This window comes from Micropterus dolomieu, linkage group LG16 (assembly GCF_021292245.1).
Source record: "Micropterus dolomieu isolate WLL.071019.BEF.003 ecotype Adirondacks linkage group LG16, ASM2129224v1, whole genome shotgun sequence".
Classification (NCBI taxonomy): Eukaryota; Metazoa; Chordata; class Actinopteri; order Centrarchiformes; family Centrarchidae; genus Micropterus; species Micropterus dolomieu.
Window position 1 is genome coordinate 13,228,570 of NC_060165.1, and position 18,221 is coordinate 13,246,790.

Genomic DNA, 18,221 nt, shown 5'->3' on the forward strand with positions numbered 1-18,221 from the left:
AAACATAGTTCTGTCCTACTGCAGGCGTTGCTCAGCGAAAAACGGCTTCTTCCCGTCTGCAGCAAGCCTCATTAACAAGGCCCGGGTCCCCCACTGACACTCCCCCCTTGCAAATGATACAAATGTCGTGCACAGACCTGGCACGTTGCACATATTTGTTGTTGATTGTTGATCTTTTTTGTTGTATATTTATATGTACACAATATTCTCTTCCGTTGCATTACTTCTGCATGGCACAGACCCAGAATAATGCACATGTGTATATATCTGCAACGTTGTTCTTCTATTCCATATTTTTCTACATTTATTTATATTGACTGTATGGATGTCTACGTGTAGCACCTTATCACCACAGCAAATTCCTCGTATGTGTAAAACACTACTTGGCATCATTCTGAAATGAATGTTTTGAGGGGAAGTGAAGCTTTTTAGTGTTTTTAAGAAAACCTTTCCTGTGGTTTATTCCTCTTACTGTAAACACCAAGAAGATGACGCGTGCATGGAATCCAGGAACTAAAACCTTGTACCTACTTTCTGTTTACTGTAGCTCTTCTCTCCAGATGTCGTCATCATCAATCCTTCCTCTGTCTGTTTTTTCAGATCGGCGCCTATGACCAACAGATATGGGAGAAATCAGTGGAGCAGCGAGAAATAAAGGTAAATTTGGTTCATTGTTTGTTTGCTTTACACCTCCATCTTTCTGTTACTTCACTGTTGTTTTCCTGTTTTCTTTATGCCCTGCTTATTCTAAATGTCTGTCCTCCTCGATTCCTTTTTATTCACCTTGTGAAGTCTTTTTTGTTTTTTTGTTTTTTTTGTAGTCTCTGACTTTTACTCCTCCATCTTTCCTCCTTTTGAGCCTGTTTTTACTGTCACCATGCTGCCAGTGTTTTTTCTTTTAACTCTTTCCTCTCTGCCCTCCTGGCTGGGTGTCACCTGCCCATCTCTCCTCTCTTCATCTCCATCCCTTCTTCTCCATCTCGTCTTTTCCTCCTCCTCCACAGTTTATTTCTCTGGTGAGTATACGGCGGGGAGGACGTCCCTCTTGTTGTCCCACAGTGCACGTCTGCTCACCCACCTCGTAGATTGCTAGACTGTGATTGGTTGGTTTGATCGCTCCGTTCACTTGCCGTTTCAAATCCTGGTGTGTTTATTAACCCCACTCTGTGTTCACACTGCTTTGTGATTGGCTGCAGGAAGAAGTCGTTTTTCTAACATTTCCCCGTAGACAAATTAGGGAACTGAGCAGCTGTGGCCTCCGGAGTTGCTTTTGGTATGAACGCACAGCTGTATTAGCATGAGTCATGTGACCAAGGTCGGCTCCAGGCAGCGTGCGAAACCTTGGTCTTCTACAACTCTTAACAGACAGTTAAAATTAGAGCTTAATGGGACAAAATATTGTTTGTGCGTGCTTGTGTGAGTGCAGGGCCTAAAGCAACTCCCTCTTAGTCCAAACCTGTGTATAATTAGAGCCTCTTCACCTGTCAGCTGTGACCTCTCACCTTTGAACTTTACAAGCGGACAACTTCATTACTCCCTTTTCAGATTTAATTAGAGATTTTAATATATCTAACGTTCCCTTGGTGAAGTTCAAGGACCTGAAAAGGCTTCTTAATAAATTTTAGGGCAGGATTACATTTTCTTCTTTTTTGTTTTGTTTTAATTTGGCGGTTTCTACATTTTGTCCCTACTTCCCTCATACTGTACCTCTTGTCATGTAAACAGAGAGGTGAGATTAGTGACATGCATTATTGATTAATTACGGAATGGTTTAAAGACCAATGAGCCCAGCAGTGTGTGTTCATTTAAAGTGTTGCCTTTTGTTCCCTTTCTGATCTTGCAAAAGACAATAAATATTACAGCAGTTTTATTCCACCATTTATAACTGCTCTGACAAAATAACCCATGGTCGAGCACATACATGATCAATTCTGCTGTTTTCTAATTGCAATAATGAACCCAAACTGACTGACTAATGATATAATCCTGCTGCTACCTTGGATGATGTAAACCCAGTTGCCACCTGCTGGTGCAAATGGGAAACGACAATATATTCTGCTGAGTTTTGGTTCACATTCTGTTTTTTAAATATATACAGTTTTTGGTGTGTGGCAAATAGTGTAACAGACGAATGAGCATACATGACAAGCCTCCTTTAATGATATAAAAGATATGAAAAGAGCAAAGAGTCACTGTTTTTAACTCCTCTCACTTCAGATTTTGCACTAATCATTTAAGAGTCATTCATACATGTTGGACTGCTCAGTCACTGAGGCAACATCATAACTTGTAACTGCCAGAAAAGTATTTTGTAAAGATAAGAGGCTATGAATAGCGCAGAGATAAGGGAGCCATGCTCAGGCGAGATGTTTATGAAGGACTGCGGTAAATCTGCCAAGAGGGAGCTATTGATCACTCTCTCACTCACTCACTCTCTCTCTCTCTCTCTCACACACACACACACACACACACACACACACACACACACACACACACACACACACACACACACACACCCCTGTCTTGCTCTTCTACACTCACATTGTATTAGCTCACTGGTTGTGCTATTTAAAGATAAGGGCCTTCATCAAGCCTCCTGTATCAGACAATTGACTGATAACAAAGAACTTGATTGGCCGGTATGTAAATATTGGCATCAGCCAGTAAGATTCAAGTGGACAGCTTCACAGTGCTGTTGACTCACATCCTTAAAATATTCAGTAGATTAAAGATATCGTAAACAATCACCCCCCTCCAATAGCCTGCAATTTTGAATTTGTTTTCCAGTCTGGAAAAGCGTAAGTAACCCTCGTTTCTTTGGGCCCTCTGCAGTCTACTCAATGGTTTGATTTAATAGGTTTAAAATGTGATTTGTCAGTCCATAGTATGTTAAGCTGATATTCCATAACCCTAAACTAACCTGTTTTTGACATTTTAAGAACCTAACAACTTGCTCCGAGGTATCTTTGTCTCTTTTAGTTGTCAGTCTGGTTGAACCATTTTACAGTGTTTTGTTTTCCATGTACAAAACATTACTTTTTTTGCATTAAAAAATAATTGTATTTGTAAGCATGAACAACCATTGAAATATATACAGTAGTCATCTCAGTCATCTGAGATTACCGAATCAAGCTTTTGTAGCCGGTGATTCAAAACTTATAGTAAAATATAATAAAACACTTGCAACATGACCAAAGTTAAGTGCAGCTTAATATGACACCACACGATCATCAACTAAAGTAAGTGTGTGTGTGTGTGTGTGTGTGTGTGTGCGCGTGTGTGGCTCACATGTACACACAGCACTGTGGTCATATCTGTGTTTACCCAGAGTCACTGATCGGAAACTTCATTAAAACCTATTGTCAGGCTGCTCACCACAGTAACTCTCTCACACACGCACACACACCTTTAAACTCTCTTGTATTTACTGTTCCTGCTGTCACTCACACAGAAAGACTCTCATGCACCACATACAAAGCTTCATCACAGCTGACAGAGCAGTGACACACACATACACACACTGAAGTGTATGCATCATAGTAGGAAGTGACAGGAACAGGATGTCAGCTTGCCACAGGGGAATGTTATTCCCAGGGTCATAAACTACAGAAGGGACCAATCTTAAAGCTATAACAGTAAACCTCACAAGGATGAATGTCGGCTATAACACTGTTTTTTTGAAATGATGCAGCTGATTTCAAGGACTGAAAGGTCCTTTGAGTTCCTCTGTATTCTTTAACGAATGAAAAGTAGCGAAAGACACTCGACTCGCTGAAGATGACCTGAGTAGATGCACGTGCAGTGAAATAGAGAAGCTAGTAGCTGTGTGAGCCTGAATGCACGTGGTGTCTCCTCAAACACTCAATGTGTGTGTGTGTGTGTGTGTGTGTGCGTGTGTTTATGAAGGCATAAAGTGCACCAGAAGCCTCCTGTAGATGAGTTCCTGTGTGTGTGTGATAAATGTATCTCTGTTTCTTTCTTTGTCTGGCATCGACTCTGTGTGTCTCTGTCTCCCCCTGCAGGGCTTGAGGAACAAGCCAAAGAAGACGGGACATGTCAAACCAGACCTTATAGACGTGGACTTGGTTAGAGGTGAGTAAAAACTGTGTGTGCGCGCGTAGACTTCCTTTCTATCAAGGTAATTGTATTAGATACCAGACAGGCTCTTGTCGTACAGTGGACTACCCAGTATGGTCAAACAATGGAATCTGCTTACTAATGGTCTCCATTAGGGCTGGACGATATGGCCAAAAATGTTATCACGATAAAAGGTTTCATATCTTTTGATATCTATAATTATCACGATAAGTATCAAATCGCTATTTCTTTCGAGTTTAACGGCTGATTTTTGCCCCTTAGTGAAAGCCGTATGAAACCTGATGGGTAATTGGGGTTTAAACTTTTCTTTATGGTCAACAAAAACAGTGAATCACTTCACAAATCTGAGGTAGAACATTGAAAACAATTATGATAAAACTTTGTCAACAAATATGCACAAGTAAAATTAAGTAAAAAACTTTTTTCAGTCCTTTTTCCTCAACAAAGAAACATCTTAATTAAAAATTAAGTCCGAATTTGTGTGTGATTTAGGTGAATAAAATTAAACACTTATTTAAAATATATATATATTATTTAAAATATTTAAAAAAATACTTATTTAAATATTTAGTGAACATTTGTTATTGAGAAAAATTATCGCGATAATTATTGTTTTATTGTCCAGCCCTAGTCTCCACATACAGTCCAAGAACTACAGCAATAGTACAACTTACCGGCTTTTCCCTATTTTCTATACTTGCACCTCTGTTTGTGGAATAATAAAAAGTTCATACTAGATAGGCCTTCTGCTAAAGCTAAAATCCATCAGACACTCATTGTCTGCTCAGTGGCGGCAACATAAAATGCTCACACACGAACCTGATATACCAACGCTGCCGTGTCACCCCTAACCCTCGCTCTATCTGCGTTCTCATGTCTTCCTATCTGTCTCATATTCTTCACATTTTCAATTATTCATTGAATCAGTCAAACTTATCCTCATTGTTATTTGACTGCACAGGAAGACAGACAGATAATCAAGAAAGAAACTGAGGAAGAGATTAGATAAACGAGATGAAATGCAGAGATGAAAAAGACTACAGAAAGGGGAGAGAAGATTAAAAGATAAACCCCTGCTCTAATATGACTTCAGGATGTATTAAGTGATGAGTCATTTGATTTAAGAAGTTCGCCTCATTAAACTAAGTGTGTATTTCCTCCGCAGGTTCGGCGTTTGCCAAGGCCAAACCAGAGAGTCCGTGGACGTCACTGACCAGGAAAGGCATCGTCAGAGTCGTCTTCTTCCCATTCTTTTATCGATGGTGGATCCAGGTCACCTCCAGAGCCATTTTCCTCTTACTGCTGGCTCTCTATCTGCTGCAAGGTAAGGTTCATTCATCATGTTCATTAAATATTAGAAATGGGTCATACAGTTGCAAAGTCATGCTTAATTGCATTTAATATCTACAATTCCTAGTTTTAATAGAGTTGCCGCGGTCGGCCAGCATGCAAAGCACAGGAAGAAAAAAATACAGCTGAATGAACACTGTTCAAGTGAAAATTTAGAGGGAGAAAATATGGCCTGTAATATTTTGTCGTCTCATTTAACTGACAAGAGATTTTATTGTTTTTATTTTATGAATAACATTTTAGTGTTGCATACATATGCAACATATTGCATGTTAATATAGTCACAGGTAGCGTACATTGTCGCCATCTCGTTTTAGTCAGGGGGAAAAGGTCGTTGACAAACATTTCGTTTTTGTTTCGTCTCACGAAGGAAACACTAATCTGGTATCTTGGCTGAACTGATCCTCTGGATGTTTAAATCTTCTACTGCCAAGAGTTCACAAGATATTCAACAGTCTGTTCTGCTGTTTTTCTTAAAATACACATGCGGTCCACAGTATCTTGTGAGAATAGAGAGCTCCCGTGTTACGCCCACAGAGCTGCACAAACAATTTCAAGACCACTGAACAGCGTTGTCCTCCACCTACATCATGATGTCCTTTTCAACTCTGATGAAAAACAGATGGTTATTTTTTTTATCTCTCTCTCTCTCTCAAACCCTCCGCCCTTCCTGCTCACTTCCCTAACGTACTGCATAAAAACAAACACACCTTCCCTTTGATTTAACACTAAAGTAAAGGCAACTAAAGCATAACATTTATATGTAGAAAAATATTTTGATTTCTAGTGGGTTATTATTTCACCATTTTATTTAAAATTCTTTTCACTCCACCTTATTTTAGTTTGTGTTTACTCACTACTTGAATGCTTTACCTGGTTCGTGCTTGTAAAATCGTGTCCGCTCCTTCTAATATAATACAAATAACACACAATTCTTTGTCATTCTCTGCAAAGTGCTAAAATGGGTCACCAAATATACTTAGGTGGTCGTTCTAATATTTTAATGAATACTTAATTCTTTCCCTCCTGCAGTGGCAGCAGCAGTTCTGTATGTCATCATCCCTCAGCCTCATGGGATACCGACCACCGAGGTGTTCGGAGCCATCTGGCTCATGTTGCTGCTGGGCACCGTCCACTGTCAGATCGTCTCCACCAGGACCCCGAAACCTGCCTCCAGCAGTGGGGGGAAGAGACGCAGGTAAGGACGGGAAAAGAAAGAAACTGTCAAACCGGCCCGGGGAAAAACGGCGCAGAAAATAATGAGGGGAGAGATCAGGCAAAGGAAAGAAGAAGGAAAGCAGGAAGGAAGGGAAGATGTTGGACATGAGGACATTATGGAAGAAGGAAAGTAAAATAAAAGATGAGGTGATGGTTAGGGAAGTGAGGAAAAGGAGGACAACATGGATGCAGGAGGGAGTGAGGAATAGATTAATCAAAACAAAGTATCAGCGGACACTGCACTCAGAAAGTCCCTCTGTTTAATAAAAAAAAAAAAGGAGGCACTGGAAGCACAAGACAGAACGAGTGGAGGAAGACAGTTGTGGAAAGAAGTTTATGAATACATCTTTTGTTGCTGAATTGCATTTGCCCTTGTTGTTTGCTTTCTGCCACTTCTTTCACTAAAAATCTAACTGAACAGCAGCATGTTTATCATGGAGATGTTTTCAACAAGTTTCTATCAACGCCTCAGCTTTGTGACTTAATTTAGTATCATCTTTCTAAACGCCGGTAATTTGGTTCCTTGTTATTCAAAGGATCTTTTATGGGCAAGAGTTTCAACTGACACTTGAAAAAAAGCCTTTGTATTGTATCTAGATTACATGCCTGGCAGAAAATCAGGCGTTTTCATCCCAAAGTGACAAGTCATTTGATTGATAATGAGTTCTCTGAATTGGCACGTTTATCTTTAATGAAATCTCTCCATGATAAATCTTATGTCACTGGATAAAGACAAGCGGGATTTATTGTGTGTGAAAGCAGAAAGTAGCTTGCTTTACTTGGTGTGTTTTGTAGTTTTTAGACTTGCAGTTTGTGATTTTCTCTTTGTTGGTTTAACGCTCGTCAGTGTGCGGCTGCTGTTTTCTTGTTCAAAATGCTGTAAAGACAATTTTCAGACTCTCGGGAGGAAAATTGATCCATGCCACGGTTTTGGAAAGGGGTTTTTGGGAGGTTTGAGTGTGAGGGAGCGGTAATGGTGACCTTCATTGCATCACCCTTGGTTCTGTTTTACTTGGAAAAATCAGGAAACCGGTACAATTATTTTTACACAATGCAGATAGTGTTCCTCTATACATTTCTGTCTCTCGTCTCCTCATCCAAGTCTTATAGATGTTTCATCTCAAAGACAGAGAATTCAGTCTCATTTATAATCTGCGGTCCACATTAAACAGCAGTTGCCAAATTTTACAGGACACTTCACGTGTCATTAGCCCATTTACATTTTTGAAAGAAAAATGTTGGTGATATTTGGATTAGGGTTGGGCCGATAGACGATGCAATCTTCCATTGGCGAAGGCTGACAGACATCACGATGTTGAGCCGGTGTTCTGACGATATATGCTGCCTTGACTTAACCGTAGCGCAAATAGAGTCGCTCTGCCCTATCGAAAAATGCGGAACTTATGTGTTTCCTTTTCCAATCCCATAAAGTTGTAACTCTCTCATTATTATGACATCTTCTGTTTTTTGATTATATTATATATACACATCATTTCAGGGGTAGCGTATTCTGATACTAATATCCCCTATCAAATAATGCTCCCACTACAGAATCATTTCATATTACACCACTACTCACTCCAACTGTACTGTAAGGAGATGGGGAGCATGTTGAAATACTATATTATGCCATGTTTATTTAAGATATCAGGGGTAGCGTATTCTGATAGACTAATAATGATTTTTAATATTGCTGACAATCAGCCACTGTCTTGACCATAGACTGTATACTACTGGACAAAGCCACCCCGCTGATTAGAATGGAGAGCAGTGAAGCCAGTTTTGGACCAATAAAATACTACTACCGGGCTACTTCCTGTTGGCACCAGTGTCTACTGCGCATGATAACGCAGCATAACTGTGGTTTAATGACGTAGAACAACGGCAGAAACGCCGTAATTCTGGTAGCTGCATAGCTGCGCCAACAAAGTCTCATGGCTCAGTGTGTTTGTCCGACTCGGATCGTCACTGATGAATCAGCCCACCTATGAGGCTTACCTGTCAAACACCAATGCAGCGTTACTGAAGTTGAACTTCCAAATATGGGTTAAAACAAGATTGCATCTTAACTGAATGACTAAGTTGAGGAGAACTTGAATAAGAACTCATTTCTTTAACCCAGAGGGGACCAGCTAGGTAAACTTACCTGCCAAACATAACTGTTTTCACTTGATTTGAGAGTTACATTAAACATATATTACCTTAGCTAGCTCCCCAAGAACATTAATATATAATTATAGTAAATATTAACACATAACGTACTATGTTGACACTTGACACCTCTTTTTTAACTTTATTTAACAGCTATGCGTGGGCCGAGCGGTCGAGATAAACGTCATCACGTTTTGTGCGCGGTGGCTTCTGGGACAAACCATATATGGAAGTTCAATTTCCGTCACGTTTTTCTGCAGGCTGCAGCTGGACCCTCCTCCATTTTTAAAACAACTAAAACCAACATCTGCACCCTGTGTGTTCACTGTTGCTTTACCTGGTACATACACCCCCCCCCCCCCCCCCCCCCCCCCCCTCGCACGATGACATTGTCCATCCCAGTGTTTCATTGTAGACATCGTTCAATTGAAATTTGGATAGGTTTTGGATTATATTTTAATTATTAATTTATTCATTTTTGTTACATCAGCAATTTCAATCTCATGATTCACAATCAGCAGTTATTTTACCAGTAATAGGTGAAAGTCTTTATGAACATCCTGTTTATCCTGCATTGTAATTTGAAAACCAAAAAAGTGCTGTCCTTCACCTCTGTCCTGTATTAAGTCTTTAAAGAGCATTTCTGCCAAATCTAACTTTTATATTAATATCCTGCAAAAGTCAATCCTTACTGTTGCTATTCAACAAACAATATATTAAAAATATAAATCAGTTCTAAACCTGTTCTGAATTCATTCTTTTTAACCTAATTCTTTAGTAATGGAAAAAGAACTGGGTGATAAGAGGATGGATAAGATAAAGATCCTAACAATACCCACACCTACAGCTGGTTAGTGGCTTCACCCTGACTTTGGGGGGATGAGCAAATTGCAGTTCAAATCCCTTCACTATAAGCCTTGTTTAACCAATGTTATCTTGTGATTAATATTTTTAATGGCACACAGTGCGATCACTTACATATTACTATCAGTGAGAATTGTTTCAGCTTTTTTCTTGCTAATGTCTAAGTGTAATGTGAAAAAGTTTGTGTGTGTTTTTAATAAATATTGTAATAGGTGTAAAATTATGTGAAAATGTGTAGTTTTAGTCAAATTGTCCCCCAAACCCCACAACTCCTGTCCTTGATAGGAATACAGGACAATATCCATCCATGAAAAACTCTTTGACACCCCTGATCATGTCTTCAGATTTCATTTCCTCTTAATATTGGAAAATTTATCGCATTTAACACCGACATTTTTACTACTTTTTTACTTTTGCAGAATAGCAACCTAAAAGAGGATTTTGGTAGAATTTGCCTCTTAACTGTATCAGCCTGTGTGTCCAGCAGGTGCCTTTTTGTACCAGTGCTGCATCAGTGCTTTGCTCTTTGAAACTTCAGTTTCTGTTAAAGTTCATATATTTTTGTTTTACTGGTAGCACCAGGTTAAAAATTTACTATTACAGTGAGAAAAAGCAGCCAGGTTCCTGGTGGACACACTGCTGTAGTTTCAAGTATTCTTAGTCTCCAGGTCCGCTCTAAGTCTCTCTCCACCCCTCTATTCTTTCCAAACTGAAGGAAGTTGAGGAAGGCATCTCAGATGGAGGTGCATAGGGAAGGCGACGGGTCTAGCACTACCGATAACACACAGGAGGGGGCGCCACACTCCCACTCAGCCAGCACCACATACAGCCTGGGCGCTCTCTTCCAAGATTTCTGGCATGATATCTGTAAAGCTGGGTGTGTATTTTCGTTTCCCATCTTCCTAAAGAGAGATGATGTACAAAGATAGCGGCTGGGGTTCAGTTCATAAATGATCCCATTGGAATAAATTGTTTTTATGGTAAAACCAGTGAATTCCTCATCTGGAATTTTGTGAAATTATGAAATGTTACACAAATTTGTGTCCAACCGCTAAATAAACATACATCAAAAACTGAATCCCAGCCTCGACTCAGACCTAAAAAGGCTTCTTCAGCTGCAACATCACTTCATCTGCTATCATGTTAAGTTTTATCTTCCCCAGAAATGGAGAAACCAATTTCTCAAATGAACTGAATAAAAAAAGACATCTGTGACTGGAAAACCATTCTTCTGACCTGCTAGTTAATTTATTAACCTCTGATGTCAACATTTAGATCAGTTGGTTCCCGAGCTACCGAAATGTACCAATGTAATCTTTGGTGCCACACTTTTCAGTGAGGCAAGGAAGGATTTTGCAGCTGATATGGCTTGCTGCCCAAGCTGTGTTCAAAAGAAGCATGGGGTGTGGTTCTTGGCTAGGGAAAAAAATACAAGTAAATTAATTATCCTAAAGATTCTCAGGCTAAACTTTAACCCAATTAAATGCCTATGAATTGAATTTCGACGGTCACAGGCCACTGTTTCTCCCCAAGCCTCTACTTTGACCAGCTTTCAGCAGACAGCAACAGTGTGGAACGTTTCTGAGCACTGAAGAACTCCTGATTTGTTTACTTCGTCTAGTGCCACACTCTTCAGCACTCAGTGCAAGACACATCCATCTCTGTCAGGTCACTTCTCTCAATGGTCCATTCATTAATCCTCTGATTTACTCACATGTTTACCGTTTTAACTTTAACTTATTTAATTCCCATCTGAGGAAGAAATTACATTTCGTGAGAAAATCAGACCAACTTAAATTTCCAAACACGCTAGGTTTAGGATAATATAGTTAGCATACTTGATGCTCAGTGACTTTAGCCCTAATGCATTAATTTAGTAACTTTGTTAGTACAGCAGCAGCTCACATTTTATGCAACACTTTCTCTCCAGTATTGGCATTCATTTAGTCTGAACGTTCCCCAGTGTTGTATTGAATGCAACCTGTCTTATCTTACTGCATGTCTGCTTCTGAGACTGAACTTCATTACTGGTAAATTCACTGCCTTGCTGTGTTTTTATCTAAATATCTCTTGTCTCTATCTGTCTGTCTATACGTGTCCATCTTTATCGATCTCTCCTGCTCTACCCTACTCGCCTTTTCTTCTACCCATCTTCCTTCCTTTGCGTCCTGCTTCAGATCTAAGAAGTCCAAGCTGTCCATCGACAAGTCGACAGAGACAGACAACGGCTACGTGTCGCTGGATGGCCGCGTGACCAATCGCAGCAGCGAGGAGGGCCTTCAGCTCCACGAGCAGCGATGTAATTCACTAAACAGGGCCGACGAGGTGTGCTGGAACCCTCTCGTCCAGCCCACGCACACTCAGGCACCCCGCAGCACGGGACTGATACTGGCAAGCGGCAATAAGGTGATCCATCAAATCACAAACAGAAGTCCTGTTTGAGTATTAACTGATGTTTCAAAATAGTTGATAGATGTTTTCTATGTTTTAGGAGCCAGCATCAGATGAGGCGTCCAGTGAGGAGGACCCTGAAGCATCTTACAGCACCCTGCGCAGGGGAGTTGAAAGGATTAACAGTGACTGTGCGCTCCGAAACCGCAAGAATACGCACCACTACAAGAAACACTATGCTGTGGAGGTAAACACACGCTGAAGGCAACATGTTAACCTTTCAAAGCAGTTTTATCCAGTCTGTCAGAGAGAACAGGACGTAGGTGTCATTTCAGACTCTTCACAAAGTAACAAACCTCCCTTCTGCCTGTCAGGACGTCCCCAAGTCCGGCACCAGCTGCAGCTCCCGATGTTCTAGTCTGAGGACTCAGGACTCTGAGAGCACTCGACACGAGTCCGAGACAGAGGACCTGATGTGGGAGGACTTCCTGCACTGTGCCGAGTGCAGATCATCGTGCACCTCAGAGACGGGTCAGAAGAAGACATTAGCAAAAACGTTTACAGCAAAAATAAAAATGTAGTTTATAAAATGCTTTTTGTTGTTCTGATGTACCTGCTAAAGTCATTTTAACCTGCGTCCCCTGTTCAGTGATAAACTTAAATTTTGTATTGAAACTAATACTGTGATGCCTTTTTCTTTACAGAGGGAGAAGGAGGAGGGACACCCGTCTGTCCCCCTGCTAAAAAGGAATATAGAGACGACCCTTTCCATCAGGTATGTGAACCCTCCTAGATAAGACATGTCGCTCTCTTGGGTTAAAGTAAAGTTTTGATGATTTGCAGTTTTAAATATTTAAAACAGAAGAGTTTTTGTCAGACGTCAAGTTACATGTAGCTGTTATTTCAACAGCATTTAAATAATTATATTTAAACAAATGACCTGCTTAACACTAAAAGAGTCATTAAATGCTGTGGAAACGACCAGTGTTTTCAACCAGGATGTCTTCTGACCTGCAAACCACAAAAGCATTTCACCCCCCCGTCTCATTTGCATAGTACTACAGGGTAGAGAGGTTGCAGTAAATATGTGGTCAATACTAATGTAGATGTTGTGGTATATAACTTTCTCCGCCCTCAGGGTCACGTTCCCTGGCTGCACAGCTCCAACCCCGGCCTGGAGAGAGTGAGCGCCATAGTGTGGGAGGGAAACGAGTGTAAGAAGGCTGACATGTCTGTCCTGGAGATCAGTGGCATGATCATGAACAAAGTGAGTTTCTACATACATATAACATACCTAGTGTCAGAGGAGGGTTAAAAAACAAATGTAACCACACTACTTTCTGTTCGTCTGCCTCCCTGCACAGGTGAATCTCTACACTCCTGGTATTGGTTACCAGGTGTTTGGGAACCTGGTTTCAGTGACACTCGGCCTCACACCTTTTGCATACAGGTACTTAACTCCTCTCAAGCTGTACAAGCTCAGCCTTCTCTTCATGCAGAGCAAGGGCCAGAGCAAGTAGGCCTACCCTACTTTGGTGACATTTTTATTAGTGCTGGGCAACAATAAAACATTTTTATCGCAATTAATCACATGATTTTTTTGCGATTAATCGTTTTGTTACACGCAAAATTGAACAATGAATTCTAAAGTAGTGTATTGCGCACTTGTAATTTAAATGTACTGCTATGTACACAAAAGTGCAATAACGTGCTTTTTACCAGCAGTATTCCCTTTACACAGTAGCAATAATATTACCTAAACATTAATGTAAATCAAATATTAAACCAAAGCTATTTGCCACTGCCAGGGCATTACCTTTTATATAGCTTGTTAAAACAAGTTACCAGAGTCCAGTTTTCTTATATATTTTTCTGAACAGGTATTAGCAGGTATCTTAATCAGGGAGCAGCAGAAATACTATGTTCAGTAGGGTAGGGACAATGTTGTCTACATTCAAACATCGGGATGGACAATGTGTAGCGGTCGTCTTATATGTCCATGTGTTCACTCGCACAGACTTTACTTGCTTAAAAACTTGATAACGTGCCCAGCCCTAATTTTTATATTTAGTAAAACTAAGTAGCCTACTTGCAGCACATCACCTCCATGGATATTTTGTATCATAGCAACCAAAACGTCTCATCCGAAAAAACGCTGCGCCTCCAAAACGCACCCTAGTACTCCCAGCTAGGCATATTCAACTGGTAAAAAAACGCTTTGGTGGACACAACCCCTTACTCTGTATTTTTATGTCAGGAATTTAGTTTATTTAACATGTTCCATTTGTTTCCAGCGAGATAGTGATCTTGTGTAGTGACATTGCTGCTGTAAACTTAACTTTTGTTGCTGCTCTGAAAACAGTTATAATATTAAATTTGATTACTGTTCTGAATTTATTTTTTAAATAACATTTTTAAAAGGCAATTATTTAATAATGAAAAAACAATAAGTTTAGATAAAGAACACAACCAAAAAATAGTAATAAATGTATCAATAAAATCCTAACAATATAAAATACATACGATATAAATGGCAGAGTTTATAATTTATCACTCATAGTTAACTAGTCTATCTCTGGGATGGATCTCTAATTCATTTAATTTACTAATTATAAAGATTAGTTCAGTTCCACGTATCGGCCATCGGTCTAATTGGTTACTAATAATCGAGATCGGCCCGGGGGGGAAACATATCTGTTGATCCCTACCTTCTTTTAATCGCTAAAAACAACTGGACTGGAAATTGGAAAAACTGAAAATATTTAAAGATACTGCAATAACAAACGGAGTTTTTTTTTTTTCTCTTAATAAGATACTACATATTACAGAGTGTAATGCTCACTAACAGTTTCAGAAGTACAAAAATCTGAACGTTGGCTGTTTGTACTTCCTGCAGACTGGCTCAGTACCGTGACTTGGATCAGCTGACCATGCTCTCAGCCAATGAGCTGCTGTCGGTGGCGCTGGGAGGCGGATCTGGATCAGATGCCTTGGTGATCACCATGGTGACACTCAGCTTCCTGGTCCGCGTTTGCCTTATATGGCTCTTCTTCTTCCTGCTCAGCGTAGCAGAGAGGACCTACAAACAGGTAAGACAATGAAATTATTAATGGTGAAGTTGCAGTATTTACCTCATGGGCAGATTTATCTATTAATGGTCTCACGTGTGTATTTCAGAGGCTACTGTTTGCCAAGCTGTTTGGTCACCTGACTTCAGCCCGCAGAGCCAGGAAGTCTGAAGTCCCCCATTTTAGACTGAAGAAAGTTCAGAACATCAAGATGTGGCTGTCGCTACGCTCCTACCTCAAGGTACCTCACTGATGACCCTTTTAGAAATGCACAGTAGCTGTACTTATCAGTGATGGAAGTTTACTTTCTCTATAGACTGTTCATTTTGTGAACAATTGTAAATAACTGGGAAGAATTAGCATCCTTTTACGAATGTATCTGTTCATTTGGGAGTTAGGAACATTCACAGCTGTAATGAACGAAACTCTGTTGCATTTGCAGAGACGGGGTCCTCAGCGTTCAGTGGATGTGATCGTGTCATCTGCCTTTCTGCTCACTCTGTCTGTCGTCTTCATCTGCTGTGCCCAGGTAATGTTGAAATTATCCACATTAAACAGGTTAGCTTACTACCAGGTTAACATAACATTCATGAGCCAAGATCATATCACGGTGCAACAACAAACATGAGAACATGCAAATGAGAGCAACTATATTATGAGTTTAGCTTTATTAAAAACACTGAAGGTGGTCAGGGTGGGAGTGGACTGATGCTAGAGACACTATGCAATGCCTGGATTTCCATAATGTGCATGTGAAATACATGGATTTATTCTGCCTCTGGTGGTCAGGAAGAATGAAATAGAACAGAGGTTCTTCTATCTGAGAAACAGAGTAATCACGCTGCATCTGTTAAATCTTCATAAGATGCATGCTGGCCAAAAAAATAAGAGCATTAGTGCGGCTGTACGTTATTTTAACATGTACAATTAGCTGGATTTATAGTTATGTATCGAGTTACAGAGTAGCTGCTTCAGAAATGCTGGTAAAGGTTCAGTTTGACTCCAGTTTGTTTAGTGGGCTCTTCACTATAAAGAATCTCCACTAGCATTGGTAACCTGCAGGCAAAAACTCAAGCTGACCAATCAAAGTTCTTGTGGTCCCTGTGGCATCTCTGTAGCCCTTATGTGTAGTTACATTTTTAAGGGCTACCTTGACAGCTAAAGTCTAGATTTTTACTTTCCCTCAAAGTTTTGAATGGATTTTTAAATGTAAGCAACCCTGTCATCTTTCTGCAATCTCAGTGAAAACTAGTTGAGTCTGTCGCAGTGTCTTTGTCATCATGGGCGCCAAAGTCAGCGACCTTCAAATTCTACACATAGTGGCTTAATAAAGGAACATACACTAAAGTAAACTATACGTTACGGACTGGGTGCTGAATATTTTAACTGAGACTGAATGACATAATAACTTTCCTCTCTTCCTCCAGCTGCTCCACGTCCATGAAACGTTCCTGGAGTGTCACTATAACTGGGAGCTGGTGATCTGGTGTTCCAGTCTGTCTCTGTTCCTGCTCAGGTTCGTCACCCTGGGCTCTGAGACCAGCAAGAAGTACAGCAACACCTCCATACTGCTCACTGAACAGGTACACACATGTACACACACACACACACACACACACACACACACACACACACCAGACAGGTCATTAACACAGACATTGCTCCATAATGCGTTTCACAGATCAACCTGTATCTGAAGATGGAGAAGAAGCCAAACAAGAAAGAGGAGCTGACATTGGTCAACAATGTCTTGAAACTGGCTACCAAACTACTCAAGGTACTGTCCGTCTATCTTCACAACTCCTTTAAAAAACCTTTAGTTATCAGTTTTTTTTGTTGTTTTTTTTACATGCTACCATTTAAAGCAGAGCAGCCTGTTTGTTCTAATACTGACAGAACTGTTCGTTCCTCTCTCTCCAGGAGTTGGACACTCCTTTCAGGTTGTATGGTTTGACTATGAACCCTCTGCTCTACAACATCACCCAGGTGGTCATCCTGTCCGCCGTGTCGGGAGTCATATCTGACCTATTAGGCTTTAACCTGAAGGTAAGTGCGGGTGTGCGAGACAGAGAGGTTTATGGGTTTTGTTTTGCTGCTCTGCGTCAAGTCAGTGAGAAAGTGGCGCAGCAAAAATCCCTGTGCTTGTCCTCAGACTGTGAATGTAGTAACTGACTGAAGACCAGTCTGCATCTCCCGTGAAGCTGTTAATACATCAACTAACTGATTTTATTTCCTGACATTTTGTTGTTATAAATTCTGGTTTAAAACGGCTAAATGTTGCGGCAAAATAAATCTGCGTAACTGTTTTGCATGAAGTTCAACATTGGTGATCTCTCAAAAGTCGCTCTGTTGACCAAAAGTCGTCACAGTCCTCACCTTTTTGAACGAACATAGAGCCAGAAAGTTTAAATGAGAATTCTTGATTTGAGTTTTTTAGCTGTGTTTTACCGTCTGATTAAATTGATGCACAAAAGATGAATGGTTACGAGACAGAAGTCAATGGTACAAATACATCTCTTGAATAAACTGAACTTTCTGTCATGTCGCTGGCTGAGACAGCTAGATTGCCAGCTAAAATGTGATTTGATTATCGCTAGCATATTGCAGCCGGCTAGCCATGCAAGTATCCCCAAGTTTCTAGCATCACACATTTCACGCAGACGCACGGATGAACTTTGCTGCACCACTTTCTGGTGTTTTTGAAAAAAGCCTGGACAGCAGTAGTGAAAACATTTACTCAAGTACTACCCTTAATTTAAGTAGCAGAGCATCAAAACTGACCGTTCAAACTATTGTTTCTTGGTTATAGTTTACTTTTTAATTGCACTACATTTGACAACTATAGTTAAAAGTTTCTTTATTTTACGGCTCATAATGACGCATTACTATACTCTGTACATAACAGTTAATGTGCTTCGGCTTGACCACCAACAGTATGTTTTGCAAGTAGAATCGTGCAGCAGGGCTTCTTTTACTTGTAATGGACTATATTTTTACACAACTAGACACATCATTATTACTGCAGAACCATCTTTTACACTGTGTGTTTAAACGTCCATAAATCAGGCAGAAAATGTGTAT

The 18,221-nt window shown here is 40.3% G+C and overlaps 1 protein-coding gene across 4 annotated transcripts in view; it reads left to right on the top strand.

Annotated features, from left to right (window-relative positions):
- LOC123985148 (protein PHTF2-like) overlaps positions 1 to 18,221 on the top strand; it is a 76,705-nt gene that overhangs the window by 55,066 nt on the left and 3,418 nt on the right. For 3 of the 4 annotated variants that reach the window (XM_046072551.1, XM_046072549.1, XM_046072550.1), the window contains 17 exons: positions 601 to 657; positions 4,023 to 4,092; positions 5,264 to 5,422; positions 6,481 to 6,646; positions 10,397 to 10,558; positions 11,859 to 12,087; positions 12,173 to 12,319; positions 12,447 to 12,603; positions 12,777 to 12,847; positions 13,211 to 13,339; positions 13,437 to 13,522; positions 14,969 to 15,161; positions 15,250 to 15,381; positions 15,583 to 15,669; positions 16,568 to 16,723; positions 16,822 to 16,917; positions 17,061 to 17,186. In XM_046072551.1, coding sequence (XP_045928507.1) covers positions 601 to 657; positions 4,023 to 4,092; positions 5,264 to 5,422; positions 6,481 to 6,646; positions 10,397 to 10,558; positions 11,859 to 12,087; positions 12,173 to 12,319; positions 12,447 to 12,603; positions 12,777 to 12,847; positions 13,211 to 13,339; positions 13,437 to 13,522; positions 14,969 to 15,161; positions 15,250 to 15,381; positions 15,583 to 15,669; positions 16,568 to 16,723; positions 16,822 to 16,917; positions 17,061 to 17,186 — 2,223 coding nt within the window. The remainder of the gene's footprint in view (positions 1 to 600; positions 658 to 4,022; positions 4,093 to 5,263; positions 5,423 to 6,480; positions 6,647 to 10,396; positions 10,559 to 11,858; positions 12,088 to 12,172; positions 12,320 to 12,446; positions 12,604 to 12,776; positions 12,848 to 13,210; positions 13,340 to 13,436; positions 13,523 to 14,968; positions 15,162 to 15,249; positions 15,382 to 15,582; positions 15,670 to 16,567; positions 16,724 to 16,821; positions 16,918 to 17,060; positions 17,187 to 18,221) is intronic. The other variant, XM_046072552.1, reaches the window with a different exon arrangement.